Here is a 22,831-nt window from a genome sequence, read left to right on the forward strand (position 1 = left end):
GATTGCCATACACCTATATCTGTCTACCTAATTCAGTATAAAAACTATATCTATACCTTATGTGAATATTTCGAAATTATAAATATAGGCACCTGCAGTAGCGGCTGTAGGTTTCTATCGTCAATATCTATATATAATATAATTCATATAATATCTTTGTAAAGTTGCCGCTATAGGCGTGAAATCAAAAAAGAAAAAAATTCAAGGTACTTCAAATTTTTTGTATTTCATTATGATTGCTCAGTCCTTTTACGCATCTGTATAGTTATACCTAGGCATATACCTACAAATAAAAAAATAATCATTTTTATTATTGTATAGAATCTGCAGTCATTATTGGTATACACTATACACGTAATGGTATTTGCTAGTAAAATGGTTTTCGAGTGGTGGTTGGGGGAAGTGAATAAATAAAAATACAGGACGAACGACCTGATCGAGAACTGGGCGGCACGATGGGCGTGATCCAAGACTGGCCGCTTGTACGACGACGCGAACAGGCGCTCCGCCGTTGGTCTATCTGCCAATGCCGCCGCGGCGCATAATCCGTCACATACGTACTCACGTGTACAAGGTGCGTGCTCTACCGGATTTCTACGGCATCACACACGCAGTAACGAGGAAATGGACATTTCCAGTGGCGTAATTCAAAGTGATGGATGGGTCCACCTTTATACCTATTTGTTTTGTTTATTTATTTATAAGTGTATTTAATATCCATAGTTATATCTAGTATACCTGGGTAAACTTATAACTATATAGGTATATATTTTTCTGTAGCTCAGTAGTGGATTAAGGAATTTGCAGCCCTTCCATTTTCAATTTTTTTTTTTTTTTAAACAAAATACATAAAGAAATATACATAGGTATTGTTAATCAAATTATTCTTTATTATTTTAAATTGAATGCAATATTACAACACGATTTGTAACATTCTTTGTAAGCAATAGAATCAAGAAGATAAAATATAATACGACGATATAATAACAACGTCTCGTCGCCATATGCCATATAATATTATATAAATAAGTCTTTTTCAAGTTACCCGGAAGAAGCATATAGACCATATAGTTTTACTAATAACAAAAATTCTAGTCGTCCACGTTCACCGAGACTATTTCAGTGAGTTGATAATCTAATAGCTAATACCTATAATGTATAATACATATAATATAGAAATATACATAATACATTTTTTTGTGGGAAATTTGCCGCTGTAATCAACTGCTTAGTATGCCTATAAGGTAATCCGACGCTGCTATAGTTATACTTACAGATCCCGTGCACTTCTCAATACCCGTAAAAACTATTATAATTTTTTTATTCAAACTTTGTTCAATTCGTTATTTGATATTCGGTGTACCTATTGGTATTCAAAAATTAAAAAGTGAAAAAAAATAAAAATAAAATGTAAAGCTCATATAATCTCAATTTTGAAGTCAATTAAATGGAAGACTATAATTGCCCATACCTAATATTTTTTTTTTTTTTTTTTATTAATTTAAGCCGCAACAACTAAGGTTATTGGCATGTTGTACAATGTAAAGATTAACTTATGTGCTAGAGGGAATTATACATATTAAATACAATAATAGTTATTTACATAGGTTAAACGTTAAAGTATGTGAATATAACATATTATAAAATACAAAAATCAGATGAGGTTATACAATTTAGTAATTTTAAGAAACTTTATGATTTTGATATTACTTTCGTGATCGGATCCAAGTGCTTCATATAGATGCTCAGGAATATCTAGGGCTGTTCTTGTGTCTGTGTAGTTTCGACAGTATAGGAGGATATGTTTAACCGTTAGAGCTTCCCCACAGGTTGTACATGGGTCTGGATCTTCACGTCTCATGAGGTGACGATGGGTGAGCCAGGTGTGTAAAATTCTTAGTCTATTAATTATGACTTAGTGGCGTCTCTTGGAAGTGTGTGTTGGCCAAGGGTTGATAGAAGGTTTGATTTCATTTAACTTTGTATGTGATGATGTCCAACGATGTTGCCACTGTTGCAACGTCAGGGACTGTATTGCTCCCTTGATATCTCCCAGAGAACAAATTTGCACTAAGGAAGCTTCAGGGGAGGTTATAGCTCTTTTAGCGTAGGTGTCTGCTGTTTCGTTGCCATGGATTCCGGTATGGCTGGGGATCCATAGCAGCATTACGTCTTGGTTGTTGTGATTTAGAAGAGCAATTAGATTTTGAATCATACTGGATATGGCGTTGGGTTGGTTTATGTTGCAGATGCTGTTTATAGTACTAAGAGAGTCGCTTAATATGATTGCTTTATCTATATTGAGTTGTTGAATTGTTTCAAGTGCGTGGTAGATCGCATATGCTTCTGCTGTGTAGATTGAGCAGAAATCGGGGAATTTGATCATTTTGGATGTGTTGTTGAAGTATACCGATGCCCCTACCCCTATTTCGGTTTTGGATCCGTCAGTGTAAAACTTGGTGTAATCCTGGTAGTCTTCGAGTAAAGAAAGTGTCAGATTTCTAAAAGTATAGTCCATGGTCTCACTTTTAATATACCTAATATTGTTAATAACAGTATATATAAGATGAAAGATAATACCTGCGTATTATGTTATATACTTTGTAATATAAACTTATATTATTTATTAAATTTATACCAAAAAAACGTCAACAATCAAAAGCAATTTAATATGATATTGACATATTTAATAATACATTTATTTATATTTATATATTTTTTTTTCGGTAGATATTTTATTCTTGGGCTTTTTTGCGCAATTCCCCTTATAATCGTTGGATCGGCTAAAATCAAAATAAATGTATGCACGTCACAACGCTGAGCACACGCAACACGGTACCACGGTTGTACGAATAGGAACAATTAACATGCAGGCCTTTTTGCAGCACTGCAGCATCGTTTAAAATCAATGTTCAGTATACCGACCACCGACTATCAAATCACGTATCACAGTACGGTATGCCGTCCCGCATTTTTGTATTGGGTATTTATAATACTATATACAACAGTAAAAGAACAATACAATAATACAACCGTGACTACTATATAGAATTATTATAAACATAATATTGTATAAACAGATAAACAAAATCTGTACTAAAAACGTAAGTACGCGACATAATACAATAGTAGAATAGCGACCAGGGACAGAAACTATCGCGGTTATTCGCACCTACAGGTATACTAGCTTATTTATAATATACTTTATCGCTATCCACTGTGTGTAGTAGTATAACATGGCATATCTTATGTATATCTATATAATTGTTCAGCTATCATAGTTAACGAATATATAATATTTGTACTGCGGACGAGGCTATCACTGTCTATATACAATCTATATAATATTACAATGGATTACCGCATTGAGTTACTCAAGACACTTTCTGTTGACCTGTACCAGCTAGGTCTCAATGAAAAATAGTTCTGGCCGCCTACGGTTTTTATCCGCACTTCTAGCACGCTGCCAGATTTTCAATGATTCCTCGAGACTACTAGCCAATGGAAAACATTATAATATATTGTATAGAACATATAGGTCGGTAGAGAGTCGCGAGTGAGTACAACCACAGTAATTTTCGTCCTCAGTCCGATAGAAACGCTGTATTTACCATAGTGCATGATTTGGCCCACGGTTCACCCACTTTAACCGATTGACTCAAAATATACCTACGCTAAACAATAACAAATGTAATAAAAAAACTGCAGGTTTTGAGGAACCCTCAAATTCCCGTGCCATTATCAAATACAATTTTATACCGTGTATAGCTCACCCACTTTAACGGGTTATTGTCTCCAAATAATACTAAACCTAATCCTAATAATACTTGCTAATAATTGTATTATATATATATATACCTATATTACCTATATATAATGGCTATAATAGCACATATTGGTTTTCGAAATGGTCAAATCACCGTGCCATTAGTGTTAAAAAATGTAAATCTGTTTAGTGAACAATATGACTTCTCCTATCTTTTCGTAAAATATAAGGTGCCTACCTACATATATATTATGCTAAATATATAGTATTATATGTTCAGCATAATCTTAAAATAAATCATCCAATAATACATATGGCCAAAGTTAACGCTTTTTTATCGGATTCAAGTATTGTCGTTATTTATACTAATTTTACTAAAGCTTTTGACAAAGTAAATCATACTATTCTTGTACATAAATTAAATCATATTGGCCTAATATTTGGTCCACTTCTATACGATGGATCAAATCTTAAATTTCACAGCATACTCAAATTGTTGTTTATTAAAAATTGCATTCAAAACCTATACATATAATTATTTTCTACAAGTGTACCTCAGGGTTCTCACCTAGCCCCGATTCCATTTTTAATATATATTTATCACATTACCTTTTTAAATAGGTTTAAAAGCTTATGTTTGCAGATAATATCAAACTTTAATGCGTTGTAAACTGTTATAAAGATGCATTATTACTTCAATCTGATTTAAACTTTATTTTTAATTGGTGCAATAAACACTATATCTTGTTTATGAATAAAAATGTCAAGTAATGATTTTTTTCCGTTCGCTTTTAAATAATTTTTTCAGCTACAAAATAATAATGGTGTTCCTCTGCTCAAAATAACTGACGTTATTATAAAGGATCTTAGTGTAAATTTTGACCCTAAGTTGACACTCGATGCTTATATTCGCTATACATAAAAGATAAAGCCTTTAAAATATTCTCATGCAGAAGCTGAGTCGACTTCAATGATAAAATATGTCCATAAAGTTTGCACCGGCACTATATGCTATATACGAGTCTAGGGCTATATAATTCTAATGTCAACAAATTCCGCAAAAACCAAATTATAGCAAATTTCAAAAACAACCAAGCAAAATCTAACAATTCGCTAGCAATTTTTTGATATTAGAATTATTTTCCTAGCGTGTAGTGCCGGTACCAACTTGACAGACGTGATAAAAATACTTTTATTTCAGTATGTAGTTCTTCAATACGCTCAATTTTAGAATGTGGCTCCATTATCTGGTCACCATATTGTTACGTGGTAACAATTAAATTGTTGTCTATCACTGCTGGTATACGGTGTTTAATAGTGTATCCGAAGTGATAGATTTATACCAAACGAGGGAGTGTGAGAGAATTTGGATGTTGGACAAGACAGTCAATTATACCGAGTACAGTTTAACGTATACCTAGCTATTTAAAATAAATGTAATATAAATTATTTTACTTTACCGATGACCTGGCAGCAATGATTATAGGCCACAATATCGAAAAAATAAAGGCAAAAAGAAAAATAGCGAAACCAAAATAGCGAAAAAAATAAAAGCGAAGTTTATATATAATTACGAAATCAAAAATAGCGAAAAAATATTTTATAATAAGTACAAGTACCTATAAAAATATAATATAAAAAAATATTCACAAAATCAAAGTTACATTTGGAGAGTTAAGTTGTAAGCGGTACCTTTTAAATAATTAATGTTGTCGTTAGTATTGTAAGATAAGGTTAAATTACGTATTTTTTCTGAACAATCTTTGTATTTTTTTTTTTATGTTTTTTGGCACCAGCAATGAACTGTTCCTGTTTTATGTCCTCTAAATGTTGTTGACTTTTCAACACATCGATAAATTTCCATAATGTTGGATGATATGCACCTTAAAAAGTTAATATTACATTATACATTATATTGAATTAAATTATAAATTTAATAAAATATTTTTAACAATATATTTTAAAAAACTAACTAAGTAATGAACTGAAACCTCTATGCCAACCCTCTACTGCATTGTTAGTCCTTGGCAATAAAGTACTTGCCGATTCGTAACAATTCCATAAACTTATTGAATACTTTGGTAATCTACGACCTTTTCTTCGACCCATTGGGCGGCCTACCCAGGTGTCTTCAAAGTAGTCAATAAGTGGTTGTAAAAAGTTTTCGTTATCTGTGTAGTATTGTGAATCTATTAATTCTTCAAACGCATCTAATATCACATGATTTTCTGGTACATATGCTAATGCTAATAAGAGCCGTATCTGTAATGCAAATGTCGAATCTGATATATATTTTTGGGCCATATATATTGAATTTGTTGTATTTTACGCCAAATACATTGGGAAAAATGGAAATGGCATCCTTTTTGTTTTAAATTTGGAAATACTTCTTTAAATGCATTAATTGATGCCATTTCAAAATCTGACATAATTAATATTGGTGATAAAGTTGATTTAATTTTTTTTAATTGATTAAGGAGGTGTACATATTATGTTTTTTGTGATTTGTTTGGTAATAAAGCATAAACAGTAGGTATCAACGAATTGGTTGTCAATACATGTATTGTTTAAATTTGAGTAAAAAGTGTCGGAGTGCACTTAAATGTACCATCAACGAACCAATTATTACATTTTCCCGTTAATTCTAGATTTTCTTTAGTAAAAAATATTAAAATACGTTCATCTGATGGGCCGCTATCGAACTGCATGAATTGTCTTCCATCTTTAGTTAAAGTATACCTTTCAGATATTTGGAGGTTAAAAAGTGACTGAGGATTCGGCTGTGCACAATCATTAAGTTGGCGTACTCTTCTTAACGTGTGTTTTAAATTAGATATTTCGGGTAATGCACCTGATATCACTGGATTTAATTGCGATGAAGCGATTATTTGTTAAGGGTTATCTTGTGACGACAATGCTTGGGATTTCATTCTCTCGACTTCTTTTTTTACTTCTAACTTGCATATATCTGGAACGTGGTTATGTTCTGAAGGCTCTTTTTTAATTTTATAATCACTTGTAGTTGATAATCGACCTTTACATCGCATATCTATACATTTCCAATACTTCGATTCCTTGTACATTTTTTCCTCTCTATACGTATAACTATTATACACGAGTAAAAGTTTATTTTTATTAGATTTAATTAATTCCATAACTCAAAAATCAAATTTAAAAAATACAGTTCAAATAGAATATGAGAAATAAAATAATAAGCACAACACTAGTAGTCAACGATTGTCACGATGTCAAACGTCGTACAAAACTATTTGATGTCCATAATATAGTATAGGTATACGATGTACACTATTCACGATAAAAGCGATAATGGATATTACCTTGAGTCACAATAATAATGATAGACTCCGGAGAACAAGTGCTGCCATCCCCCGCCCCCGGGGCATGGCAGAAACCTACGGGTGCCCCATTCGAAATTCTGCCAAAACAAACACACACGTGTTCCCCCCTACCGTTCCAAAAATATACAATACAAACCTACAATACAAATCCTACTACAGCTAATGGCCTCAGTTGCCGAAGCTTAAGATCAATAAAAAAAAAAAAAAAAATGATAGACTAATAAAGATTATATTATTATCTATAGTTTTTCCCTATTCTCTGTTTAATATTTACCATAAAAACAAGAGTTTTCCCCGAAACATTCGATATATTATTTTTCGTCATAATTTAGTTTCGTTATTTTTATTTTCGATATTTTTAATTCGCTATTTTTTTTTCGCTTTTTTGGCCGATTACCGGCAGCAATAATACACGGAGCAAGTGATCAAACGAGACTAGTTCGGTAGACGTATGTCTAGCAGGCTGAACGATTATTATAATAGATTTTGCTTACAAATTAAAATATTTATACCTGCAGTACACTATGGGACGGAGTCGTGATATTACAGAATGAATGAAAGATTATGACACGGGCTTCTGTTTTATATGTATAATGTATATAGTATATATAATACTATACGTATATAATATAATAATTATAAAAATATGAAAACTGTATAATATTGGTTTAAACTTTAATTACTACTTGAGAAAGTAATAATACATATATACTTTGCAGAATTCCTTATATACCTTACTATATTTTACTTATAGTTATACTAAAATCTTGAATCTCTTGAAAAGCCACAGAATCACACCACTTTTAAGAATCATGAACACTAAATAAATACAACGTTGATCTGTTTTATAATATTTCCTTTTATGCATTTAAAAGTCATGTTTCCGGTAACCTATCTACACTTATATTATATATCAACATATATAACATCAATTGTACTTTGTTAGGTTTTTTTTATAAAATTATTTATTTTTATTGTTAAAAATATTTTTGAATGCTATGTATAATAAAATTGGGTCCGATCCAGTATAATATTTCAATAAATAAATAAATTTAATACCACAAATTCGTTACATTACATATATATTATATATTATTTATACGTAAGTTATACTTTTATAAATATAATATATTATATAGCCTGTGGCCAATCGCCAAAACCTAAACATAAGTTTAAGTCTATAAACTATATTTGAAACTCGCAAACTTTTATTGTACCTACATCTACTGTGCAATTGATTAATTGAATATCGGACTCGTTTCTTCAATACCAGCTATACTTAAAATATTACTTTTATCGTCTTATAATGAATCCGCCCTCAAGGAACCACACATATTTTCACATCGTTACCGGTAGAGCGTTACAAACGACGTGCTATATACACCCCTCTCTTATTATATTGTATCAAGTATATGACTATATATAACATAACGTATATGTATATAATAATAATATAATATAAAAACTTTTTCTATTCTCCCCTCTGCAGGTTTTATCTCAAGGTTCATAAATGCCAGTTTTCGTGTGCGGGACCTTTTTCCCCCTACAAACGCACTCGTGTTATTAAATGCTTTTTACGTCGTCCCGCTTTGATTTTTCTGGTTTATGAAAATCATATACACAAACTGCGCAAAAAAAAAATCAATACCTTTTCTACAGCGTCGAGCTGAAATATAAAAGGATGTCCGGAATGAAATAATTTCCGGGTTCGTTCTACCGTCAACGAGACATTTTTTTTTTTGAAACACTGTTATGATTTATATTACTTTATAATTTATATACGTTTAGATATGTATGCAACTTATTACTATACACTAGCCCCTGCACAGGGGTTCAACTTGACCCCCCCCCCTCCTAGTCCTCCCATTTAAAATTCCTGAACACGCCTCAGCCCTAATACATATTTAAGACGTGCATTTAATCCACGATAATTCGGTACGTTTGTAAATTGGAATGTTGCAAGTGCCAAGATTTAAGTTGTGCGATGTTGTACCTATATGGCTATATAGTCTGCTGGTAGGTACAAACTATGACTATCGTATAAACTATCACATAAACTATCAATTATCATACAAACGATGAGACGATGAACAACATATAGCTGTGACTTACGTCATATATATAGACTCATACAATATAGATAAATACGTGCGTGAGTCTATAGCGCAAGTATTCAAAACAAATTAATATTTTTAAATATAATTTATAATAATTCAAAATTGAATGAAAATAAACATTTAAATTTCAGACCTTTAATTACCTAGGTACCAAATAAATATTTTTTTTTATGTATTTATACTTTTGTCCACAGTCATCACTACCTATACATTAACAATAATATATGATTTTATTAAACAGGGATTTGTAGAATATACTGAAACATTCATTATCAAGGGTGAAACTATTCTGTGTCCAAGAGGGCGGAAACTATACCCATCTATATTTTGATGTGCACGCCCTAATGCCCTATATGAAAGCTATAACTCACCTGTAATTTGACTAATTGAAACAGCATTTTAATTTGTGAATATTGTGTATAGAATATAATCTTATATAATAATATAATACCTATATAGTATATATATTTGTATTTCGTATATTACCTGTATGACGTAAGATATTATTTTTTTAGTATCTCAAATAATGATATAACATTATTATGATAATATACACTATAATAGTTGAGCTATAAAATATGAATGAGGTATATAAATAAATATTCATTTTTAATAATCTGCTATAATAATTTATATTTTTAGTGTAGGTATGAGAAAGTATTATGTTTATTAAAATTAAAGGGAGGGTAACGATAATATTAAAATATTTTAGCCCCCCAATGGCCACTGACAAAAAATATTGCCCCCATGGAAAAAATGTTTTGAGCAATTTCTCATCATAAAAGTTCATAACTCATAAACTTATAACTATAACCGACTTTATTATTTAGAATGAGTAATGATGATACTATATTTTCTTCTTGCTCATCATAATAATTATAGACTTTTATAAATTGTGTCGCTTGCGAAAATAGCTTTTCCCCTATACCATTTGTCCACCTGCGTTTAATAGTAAAGAGCTCTTTATGTTAAATTCTCACATTACAATTCTATAATAAGAGATATAGTATTAACTACTATATATACAGAGCTCTAACCAAACAATATAAAAGGGTAGGTCGTAGGTATAGGTAGGTATAACATACTTTATTATTTGAGACATAGCACCTATATAGGTATAGAGAACTAATTCTAATCCTATTCAATTGGATTACCCTAACTCGTTTACAAAAGTCTTCTTTGCGGGGGTTTTCATTTACCTAAATATTATTTAGTGCTTTATGCAGAAGCCAAAACAATGCTGCAGACGTAAGTTTTATTTATTTTTGGTTTCGACGTCGAAATAGCGAGTTTCTGCAAGTCATAACTATATATGAATTGTTCGAAGTATATTCAAGTTTATCATTCCCTACTATACTTTATACTTATTATAACAATATGATGTACCATAATTATTTACTTAAATGATTATGTATTGAGTACTTTGTCAGTTTGGCAACTAAACAGAAAACTTTTGGTCTTTAGTCCTTGGTTATAATCGTATATAAACATTAACTGCTGTAAATCATCTGTACATCTATATTAATAAAAGGAAATGTTTGTATGTGTAGGTATGTGTGTGATCCACAGGTACACAAAAAATCAAAGGATTAAGACGGATGGCGCTAATGCACATCCACAGTTTTTGAGTCATTTTTATATAATTGTCGTCAATAGATTTGGTAATTTTGAGAAATTGTTGTTCAGTTCACATTATATTATTTTTATCAACTAAATTTTTTTATATTAACTGACATAATTTTTACTAATTTTTATATAATATATAAATATATTTATTGCGTAGAATGTAATCTAATTATTAACCAAAGTCAACACTTTTTTTTTCTACGAATTCTCCGTCTGTTATGTTGCATAGTTCAAGGCACACAATCATACAGCAAAGTGTGGGGTTCTCTCAAAGCATATAATTAAATTAATAATTATAATATGTAGGTAACAATTTAAAATATATACAAAATAATACTATTTGCACTTGATTCAAGTCTAACATATTCTGATGTCCACGCTCTTATATAGTAGAGTATTAGCTTTTTCTGCAGTAATTATAAATTATTTTACCTATATAATTTTTATTTATATAAAATTAGTTCATTCATTAAGAAATATCTATAACTTGGAATATAAAGGTACATTTATAATATACCATAACAGGTAAACTGTATATACTGCGTAGATATTTAATATGTGTATAGCATACTTGCATATTATTATGCTGTTTGTGGCTACTGCCCACTGGATATGTATAGTGACTGGTTGCAGCAGGTGCATATATTATATTTATGCTAGGGTTAAAGCCTCCATCGAAAATGTACGGTCATTATAATCGTTCAAATATATTATATAGTTATAGTTATGCCAAATCCTGTACGCATTACGGCGTATAATGAAACATGTGTACCCAACTTGTTTTAATAATAAAAAAAAGATTTATTACACTTACCTAATAAGTTATTATCTATACAAACAACCTGTAATGGCGGCATTATAATACATTTTGCTTTGAAATATTGTGTATGTAACTATACAAAGCCTAAGAGTTAAAATAATAAGATAACATACGAGTTATAATTTATAGTTTATAATGTTTATATTGAATACGAATTTATCGTAATGAGTATGCAGTATAAAAGAAAATATTTAGGATTTTTTAAAAATGGAACTGCATACGTCCTCTACCTAAGTATTCTTATATACACAATACACTGCTAATTTTATCCAATTTAAAAGCGTACACAAATAGTATAAAGCCCTATTTGGTTCGGTATTTCGGCCACATCATAAACTACTCGCATATAATATGTCATTTTGATATATCCATACTGTACCTACATAGGTATAGTAGGTATGGCATAAATAATATTATTTTATAATTTTGTTCTATTATATATAAATACTTACAGACATTACGTCATACAATAATAACGAGTACACACTGTAATACCGAATGCATATATAGGTATAGTTTAAAACAACAACCTACCTTCTGAACTAATAGACAATATAAATTTATTTCACGAAATAATAAAAAATTATAAATATTAGAGTGGTGTTTCATACAGGAACATTATTGAAGTGGACCTGTGCCGTGTTGATTTGATTTTAAGCACAGTATTATATAATATTAATATGTTTGAGTTATAACCAATGATGCATCCAGACGAAAAAATAAATCCGAAGATAATTGAAGGACTCAACCTATATAACTGCGTGTAAGTACCTATAGTACCTTTATACCTGACTATATACACTAAAATCAGTACCTACTTCATAATATTATAATATATTATTATATGTGTAGATGGTGTTGGCACTAGAATCCTATTATATTCATGATGGGTGAGTACACCATATAGTATATACGTTAATTGTTAATATTATTATATTATAATACAATACACTTATTATTATATGTTATGGGTATCATTATTGGGTATATGCATAGCCATGTGGATAAACGGAATCCAGCAAACAAACGCGAGCTCACTATAAGTTCAGCGACTTCCATCGAAATAATAAACTATTTTTTTTATGCTAATGAGCCTCCTTGTAAATCACATTGTCGATTTTTTTAAGAAAAAAAACCATCAACTCGTGTTTACACCGTGTCACTGAGTGTAACGTACGTATATAAACGTACATAATATGCATTAATTATTCATAAATGCGCGGAACGACACACACACGAGCACTATACACTCAGTGTATATAGTTGCAGCACTTGAACCTCACAAAAGCGTTCATGCATTATACATGCGACATCGGTTCGTCTAGATGTTGATAACATTATTATACTAAGGTCATTATTATCAACACGACTCGAACACTTTGTATAAATAGGTATAACAATAATAAATTTGTACTGCTGCCGCAGCACGGCCTGTAAATATGTCGGCATCATAATAATATGCACATATAGCGTGTAATACTACTATAGCAGTAGGAATAATGGACCCATATATACGGCTTAACTTATGATTTGTTAATATCATATATCTAAAATTCAAACGGATATGCCCATCCACTGAAAATAATGTACAGGACCTATATTTGTTGTACCGGCATATAGTAGAGCCTTTGGGAAATTATACAACGCAGCCTGGGCAATTAATACAATTCCCGCCGTACCCAAAGTTTAGATAATGAAGTACATGATGAATGACTATAGACAATGCTATAATAATTGAATATTACATAATTTGTATTTAAGTTCAATAAATTAATATATCATCATTAAAAAATTTAAACAAAAGTGAACGAGTTATCATAATTTATTTACTTTACATTCTCAACGGATCAATGATAGTAAAGTGTGTTTTTTTTGTACATTTAAGTATGCTAAAAATGAGTCGATTTTCAACTTTGGGGGTGATTTCTGGTTTCAAATTGGATCTAGTTGATACTTTTGAGAGATTTAAGTAGACAAATAAAACCAAAACCAATTTTCGAATAGAATCGATCTTGTTTTCTTTGACGAAGCTCAAACACGAGTAACCGTACGCGTAAGTACTTGACATTTTTGCCAAAAGTTTATGTTGACATTTTTCACACATGGTAAAATTTTCAAAATAAATTGGTGCATTTTGAGTGATATATATAGACGCATTTCGGCTCAATCATAAATTTTCAAAATGTAATATAATAAAGTTTCTCACAAGTTTTTCATATACCAATTGTAAAATATCAAAAATTAAGTTTGAAGTTAAAATATTGTAGACAATTTTAGTAATTTACAAATGGTTCTGTAGTAAAAAATGAATTTAATTTTTAAATTTTCACCTGAGATTTTAAAATTAAATACATGCTAATATAAGTCGAAATTATTGGAATAAAAAAAAAAAAATTGAGTTATTCCACTGAAACTTTTATGAGCGTCTGAACCTTTAATTTTTACTAAATTGGATATTCACGCGTTAAGTAACCATTTCCTCATCATACAATTTTCTTATTTTGTTCCAATTCAAAAATAAAAAACGTAAATATTTGAAATATTTACTAGATGTTTACATCATTGCAGTTAACTAATTCCTACTTAAATGGTATAGTTCTCCAAATGGAGACAGGGAGTCACTATTTAAGTTAACATCAAATAATTATTATATTCATAATACATATATGAATAGGATATGGATAATATATAGTTATAAAAGGAAATAATTTGTTTTGGAATTTTTAATTTTTGAGCTTTGACTTTAAGCTATCTTAGTGAAAAATTTTTATGTTAAATACCTATTTTAAACCTAAAATTCACATTTCTAATTTTCCAAGTATAGTATACTATAAATACGTAATACATATTGGCTAAATGCGTTACTATAGTTTTCATTACAGCTCGCTGATTTGTTATTTCTAATTTTCGTTTCGATAATAATATTAGTATATTATGGTTTAAATAATTTTCAGTTCGAATGTTTTTCTATATTTACGAAATTAATATACAATAATAGTGTAAATTATAATTTCGATATACTTGCTGGTGCAGAACATTAACTGTATACGCATACATATTATAAGATGCCGTTTCAAAATCAAATCAATCGTATTCTGAACCGCCTGCAGTAAGAGAATAATATTTAAAAATATATATTAAATAGTTGTAGTTTATAGACAACTAGACAAGTATAAATACATTTTTAAACACATCCTAAAAGTACCTATATATGTATATACCTCAGAAGCGTGATATACTCGTAGGTATAATAATAATATTACTCGAGTATAATAATATATGCATAATATTAGGCTATATTGCTCATGATCCTATATCGACTGCAGCCAATAAAATTATTTAACTGCGATATTTTACAGTTCAAAGTCGGACAATAATTCCGAAGGCGCATATTATTGCGGTCACGATACAAAAGCGTTGAACCAGCTAAAAAATATGTACAAAAAATGCAGGATATGCAGAAGTTACTTAAAATGGCCGTTTACAAAAACCGTAAAATGTCAAAGTAAACCGATTGAAATCAGACACTGAGATACATTCGTTTTTAATGACACTATATAATATAGCTATTATATGATTACAATAATATCTTTTGTTGATATGTACAGATTGTTTTTTGACCTGCCATGAGACTTGTATGAAAACGATAATGTGCCCGTTGGGAGAAAAATCTGACGACCGACCCATGAACATATTCGAGTCAGAAGTATGTCTACTGCTGCCTTATTTATTTGACTGTTGAGTTTTGATTATTTAAAACCAGGAGAACAGTAGCATAAGATTTAATTTTTCCCGAAAGGTTTATACGGGACAACCTTGGATGACGGAGGAACATCATATGTGTATGCGGCTCATACAGAAATAATAAAATATAGTCCTGCAGGTCATGTCGTCCAAAAAATTTTGCCACGACCTTTTCACTGGTGGTAAGTTGCACTTCGACCTGCGATGAGACGATTTATTCCAAGACACTTTAATAAGGCTCACCGATAAAATTTATTATATTGCTTATATTAATATCATGTCCTGAACTTTTACCCAATATATATCAATATCGTATGTACGATCTTTGCAGTTCTCGCAATAATCTATTTTTACCAATCATGTATGCGTAATAGCTAACAGCTATAGTAGAATTATCTTCAAGTGTAATTTGAAAAACAACAGCCACGATTGGTAAAAATTATATTGGCATTTCATTTGGTTCTTATTAATTTTTTTTTTTTAAATTAATATCGAAAGATTACTGGGCCTCACTGAAAAAAACTCGTGTGGAGGCCCATGGATTATCTTAGATAACAAATAATTCTATGATATTTTATGATATTTCCATGAATGTATATCTATTTCAGATCTAAGACGAAATACATTTAAATTTTAAATTTTGAAATTAACTGTTTCTAAATTATAGTAAAATACATACAATTCCAGTATAACCTTGAACAAAATTTTGAATTTAGAATATAAAATACCCTAGAAATATTAAAAATGAAAAATGCTATTAAAAACTAAATATTTCAATAAATGCAACAAAAATTAATTATAGGTATAGTTTAAGTATACCTATTTATTTAACAGACATATATAAAACAGATAAGTACCAAAACAAGCATCCACTATTATAGGAAAAACAGCAAACTGCTTTGAAATTCTAGCTCATAATTATTAGCATTTGGCTATTATATGCATATGTATAAAATTGTACCTAACCATCAAATACAATCAAAGTGCAATGTATAAAAGAGCAATGATTTTAAACAGGTACAAATCGAAATAATAAAAATAATAATGAGCATTTATATAAATTGTAAGCAGAACATATTTTGTTTCAACATAAATCGTAAATATTTGTGATTTTACTATATAATCTTAATATTTATTTATTTATTTATTTATTTATTTCAACATGTAGAACCCGATACACAAAACAGTAATATTATTATATGACAATTGACAGTCAACATAGTAATTGTAATATAGTAATATGAAAATAGAAAGAACAAAACAAACTAAAGTAATGGTTAGAATAATTCACAGTGGTAGAATTACCATTAAAAGTATACAAAGGTACTAAACAGTTTAGTATATACAGTATACATATAGGTACACGATTTAATAATAATATTACTGTATTATTGTGGCTTGACGTGGCGCGTTGGCTGCTACCAGTCGCGAAATGTGACTGGGAGTAAGTAACGACTAACGACCACAGCTACTATAGCTCCCGGATGGGTGACCACCTGGGTTCATAGTAGTTAAAAACCTTGCCACACATACACGTGTTTGCTACCTACCGTAACAACCCTAACAATCGTAAAAACAATCTACAGTACCAACCTTACCCCTACCACAGTTCATAACCCCTACAACAGCTAATGGCCTTAGTCGCCGGGCTTAAGTTCAATAAAAAAATAATAATAATAATAATAATATTATTATATTATATTATTATTGTCCGTAAGTATATTATACAAAAAACGAGCACATAATTACTCAATTTTTTATCGTTTAAACAAAATTTTAATATTGAAAGTCTAATATAATAGGTTTAATATTATGTATAACATTTTCATTAAAAACAACACTTTATTATGTTTTAAATTGAAAAACAAAAATAACGATTTTATGTGCATTCATTCCGATTCAACTTAATAGATTATATTTTATTCATATATTCTACACAGCCACCTGCCTTTAAACACATATATATTTCACTATTTCAGAATAAATGTATAGTATATATATAGATGCCAGTTAGTGATAGAAGATAGTAATGCTAATAAGTATAATAATATTTATGATCATTGACATTTATCAGGCGACACGACAGTTGTATAATAATTCGTTTAAAATCATTTTACCACATTTATATTTCCGGTTATAACTCCTATAATATTATGTAGGCTAAAAATATTTTTTTACATAATATTTTATAGGTACATGAGTATTTCAACATATTCTATATACGAATTGAAATAATGAAGTACATCGAAAAAACTCAATATAAAATATAAACAAATTCAACAAATATGTTTTGGACGCAGAACTTAAAAGCATGAAAGCTGAAAATGTCATCACTGGGTGGCTTCTTTCCTCAAATTCAATAACCTATGTTCTCTTTGTCTTCTCAACTCACTTGTATTTATTATGTTTAAGATATATAGATTGTATATTTTCTCTTAAAAATAAAAAAGAACCTAAAAGCGATGCATTAAAAAATAATAACTATCATTGCAGGTAAGAATACAATATAGTGAGTGATTTTGGAACATTCTTTTCTGTATATTAGTTTGACCAAGTATTTCATAGAAATGTAATCATATAAATTAGTTAAATAGTTAAACTCTGCGAACGTGCTAAATTCCCGATTTCTAAACGTATTTTAATACAACGCAATAAACTATAATTTCATGTACAATTTAAAAAGAAATTGGTAAATTTAATATTTTGGTCTATACTTTTTAATACTAGCTAGTATGAATTTACCTACTTTGTATAGAACCGTTATAAAACTATTCATTTATTCAACTGTATACTTGTATGTATACTACATATTATTAAAATATTTATTTTAATAAGTTTCTAGTTAAATATGTATTTATTGTCAGAAATAAACAATTAATATTGATTAGAATTTAAAGCAAAGTTAAGAAAACAGATCAATTGCAATATAAAAGCAGTATTTAGAAGTTAAAACTAAATAAGTCCTTGTACTTAGTCAATATTAGTAAGTTAAGAATAGTTTTTATTTAGCCTTTATAACCAGGATAAGATACGATTTATATAAGAAAAATACTCATATGTAAAAAAGAGGTTCTTCTGTGGTGGCTTCAATACATGGATTCATTCCACCGTAGATATCGTTAGAAAATATGTTAAAATATTAAATAATATGTTTTTTAACACATTTTCATACCTATTTTGTTTTATTTTTTTTATATGTGTATATACAACCGTAGTTATTGTCTTATTTGTCTCTATAACGATAACAATTTGTATAATACTTAGATTTATAGTTATAGGGTTTCATACCGTACAAATAAAATCATTAAGTAGCTTATCCTATAATAAATAGTCCTAAATACATCATTTATACTTTCGGCTTAGCCTTTATATAATATTCACTGTCGTCGTTTTGCTATTATTAGCATTTTTAATAACTAATAAGCAAAAACCATAATAATTAATATATATTCTATGATAAGTAATAACAATATAAAAATTACTTTTATAAATAAAATAACTAATTTCTTATGATGTTACTTTTAAGTTATAATTATGTGTGGTAACTGGTAAGCAGTAACTCATAATATAACACGTTATACTGATATAATGTTACGTTCTTACCCTGATGCCACAAAAAACCAGAAATTAATGGTAATTTTGTGACAAAAACCCAACTCATATAGTTACATTTGAAAATATAGTAACTTGCTCAAAGTCCAACACTATGCAATACTATAATACATATCACACATTTACATAGTTATAATTTATAAATAATATGTATGTATATCTATATATCGAGGTATACTCGTAGTTAATATAAAAGTATGTATATAGTGTATACCTATACATTTGTGCAAACTGTCAAAAAAGTGCAAACATGCAGGATTATTTAGCAATATATACGGTTTCCTGGTTGGCATATTAAATAAGCATATGCCATATATATTATAATATACACCGCATCCTAATAGTAACATATATTATGTGTAATTTGGCAACCAGGAAGCAGGAAGCAGAAAATTCAGCTTTACCATCCACCTTGTGTACAGGATGGGTATATATTATTTTCATACGTGGGCTAATTATACACACAATATACAAATAAATATTAAATAATATATACTCGATTAATAATCTAATAATACAATGGAAGTGATTCCATATTATTGTTATTGTTTTTTATTACCTGAATATATAGAACATTTCTCACTAGGTACGTATTGCTATTAAATTACCATTGTCATATGAAAAGTATTTAAACTATGTATACGATCATTAAAAATTTAATTTTGATCATCTAAGAAGTATATTATTGTTAGAAAATCCCATTCGTGTGTGAGCACACATGATGTTTCCATATACACCCTATCTTTAGCCGATAGACACCTAATGTAGGATATAAAAAATATATTAAAATATAATATAAGCATCCATAAAAATGTATGATCGAATATTCCGCACCCCATTGAACTTTGAAATCGATATTTTTCAACCATTGTAAAGTAATTGTGAGTCGAGAGCGTATACCTATATATAGTATTTAGTATTTACTTACTTATATTAGACGAGTACCTATATGGTGGATAGTATGGTTTGGTTGGATGGTTGGAATATAAACATATAAAACTATAAACGCTTTACACAGATCTAAATCTATATGGACATAAACCTAGACTCAAGAGTTGAAGAGTATATATAGTAATACCCAGGTATATATAAGTATATATTAAGGTTTATATAGATATATATATTATACATCAGTTGCAACAGGTACCTATCCTATATTACATATACTTAAATAACGATAATATATAATATCGACGAAAATGTTGTTCAAGGCAAACGCGTTCGTCGTTCGTGTTATATCAAAATGTATTCATAAGCATCAGGTTTGAGCAGACATACGTATACGTATATTATATTATTGTGTAATACATGGCGGCCGGTAACACGCGACGAGTACACAGTAGTTAATTATAATATGTATACTATGGAACATACAGGTAGGTACATCGTTATAGGTATATATGAAGAAACGAAATATTCGTATAAACACCTATTGTACGAGTGAATAATATTGTACCTAATTATTAATTTTGATCGTTTCGTATACGCGGTGTATACAGTGTGACGGAATTCTAGTCACGCGTGTCTACTATATAGGTACATTGTATACCATCATCGGCAGCGTAAATATGAGCGACACAATAAATAACTACAATATAAGGCACAGATATACCTGTCACCTATACTGTATGTATACCTGATTTATAAAATACACCACGTGCAGACATGTTCAGAATTCTGTTCTAACCCTCCCTTCCGCAAATAAACTAACAAAAGTTTGTTTTCGTTAAAAATATCAATATTTGACTATATATGTGTAAGGCGGCTGAGGCAGATACATTTTGACCGTGGGGGGGCATAGTTGTACCCCTTAGACAAAATATTTCAAAGATTCTATACGTCATTTAATATTAGTTCATTTTCAAAAAGCTAGGTGCAGTTTTACTTTTTGGTTGTAACACTAATAATATGACCAACTACAATACCTATATACTTACTTTACATGTATGCATAGGCGAGGAGTTTATTATCATGCTTTAAACTTACGACTTGTAGGATAATTAATTTTTATTAATTTTCCAAAAGCTAATAATGGATTGGCTTGATTAAGCTTTTATATTGAGAGAGCTTCACAACCCATGTATGCTTCGACGGCGCAGGCCCATTCAATATAGTTTCTTTTTATACGTATAATATAGTGGCTATTTAGCTTCAGCCATATCTATGCATAACGGTTTTTCATGATTTTTTTAAGTTGTAGTGAAAATATTCAATATTCTATTGTTATTCAAATGTTATTATTTTTAATTTTTTTACTATTCTGACTAGGGCGATGAATGTTTCGGTTTTACAATGATATGTGTTTTTAGAGTTCCGTACCCAAAGGGTAAAACGGGATTACTATTACTAAGACTTCGCTGTCCGTCCGTCTGTCACCAGGCTGTACCTCATGAACCGTGATACTTAGACGGTTCAGATTTCTACGGATGACGTATTTCTATTGCCACTACAACAGCAAATACTAATATTAAAATAAAATAAATATTTAAGGAGGCTCCCATAGTCCCATACAACAGACATGATTTTGTTGCCGTTCTTATAGATAATGGTACGGAACCCTTCGTGCGCGAGTCCGACTAGCACTTGGCCGGTTTTGTTGTTGTTTTTTTTAGTTTGACGTCATCTTTAAGAGCAGTAAGAAGATTCAATTTAGGGGTTAGTTTTTATAGATTATTACATAATCTTATTGGTCCTTGTTTAGGTCAAAAGTAAATTCCCCGAACTTTTCGAATTATTCCAGATAAAAATTTGGGAAAACATTGATTTTAAAAAAACTGCAGGGTTTGTTTTAAGCAAAACCTGCAGTTTTATAAACAAAATCGATTTTTTTATTTGTCTATATTCATTATTCACGGACTTGACATTTCAATAAATATTCATATTTCATATTGGTATTTACTATATAGACATGATAGAGGTAGCTTAAAAATTTTTTTTTTGTTCTAGCTTTAATGCCATATACATAATATGATGTATAATACATATAGATGCCTATTTGATATATTTTCGACTTTTTTTTGATTTATGTATCATAAAATACTAGTTGTACTACCCGACGTTTTCCGAGACAAAGATTTATATTTTTAATAAATTTATCTGTAAAAAAATTTAAATACATTATGTATTTGCTATATTTTTTAAATTATAGTATAATGGCTTATATTAGTATATTATTGAGTTACATACCAATGCGTGAGCACTAAGGTATACCTTTTAGCTGTGTATAGGAATCAAACAAATAAGGTATAAACATTAAACATCCTCCGAGTCTCAAGGAATCCATCGATATAACTTTTACTGAAAACGGTTCTGTATAGTTTTTGAGTCTATTTAAACTATAAACTTCGTATGAACCGACATCCATTTTTAACTGCAGTATAACCAGACTTCACCCATGAAAAATTATAAAATATAGCGCTATACTAGTGTATCTATTGGTTTTGGTGTACCTCAGTTAACGGACAAATTTATGTCTGTGCACCTCGCTTTGTGAACTAATTAAACCGAGATTGACAATTCGCTTGAGGTGGATTAAATAATATATATAGTACTTGATGTAAACCGAACGTGGTTTAAAACTACTCTCTCTACATTTTTCTTATATCTCCAAAAACGATTTGAAATTTTCACAAAATTGGTTAAGTAGTTTTTGGAGTACCGGCATAAATGAACTACAAACATATGTTCAATAACTCCCATATTCGTTTTAAGATATAATTTCTTTATTTTAAATTGTATGTATAAACAACTGGTTACAAAATGCTTTCAAGTCACGGAAATTTGCAGC

General features: G+C 29.6%; 1 protein-coding gene and 1 pseudogene across 1 annotated transcript; one reads left to right on the forward strand and one right to left on the reverse strand.

The window, feature by feature from the left end:
- Window positions 1-1,477: 1,477 nt before the first annotated feature.
- LOC111037056 lies at window positions 1,478-2,523 on the reverse strand (annotated as a pseudogene).
- A 12,230-nt stretch (window positions 2,524-14,753) lies between these two features.
- LOC111037049 lies at window positions 14,754-15,711 on the forward strand. Its single transcript, XM_022319404.1, has 4 exons — window positions 14,754-14,797; window positions 15,048-15,193; window positions 15,297-15,394; window positions 15,488-15,711. The coding sequence occupies exons 1-4, from the start codon at window positions 14,754-14,756 to the stop codon at window positions 15,551-15,553; spliced, it is 354 nt and encodes a 117-aa protein (XP_022175096.1). The 3' UTR covers window positions 15,554-15,711.
- The last annotated feature ends 7,120 nt before the right edge of the window (window positions 15,712-22,831 follow it).

This window comes from Myzus persicae, unplaced genomic scaffold, assembly GCF_001856785.1.
Source record: "Myzus persicae strain clone G006 unplaced genomic scaffold, MPER_G0061.0, whole genome shotgun sequence".
Classification (NCBI taxonomy): domain Eukaryota; kingdom Metazoa; phylum Arthropoda; class Insecta; order Hemiptera; family Aphididae; genus Myzus; species Myzus persicae.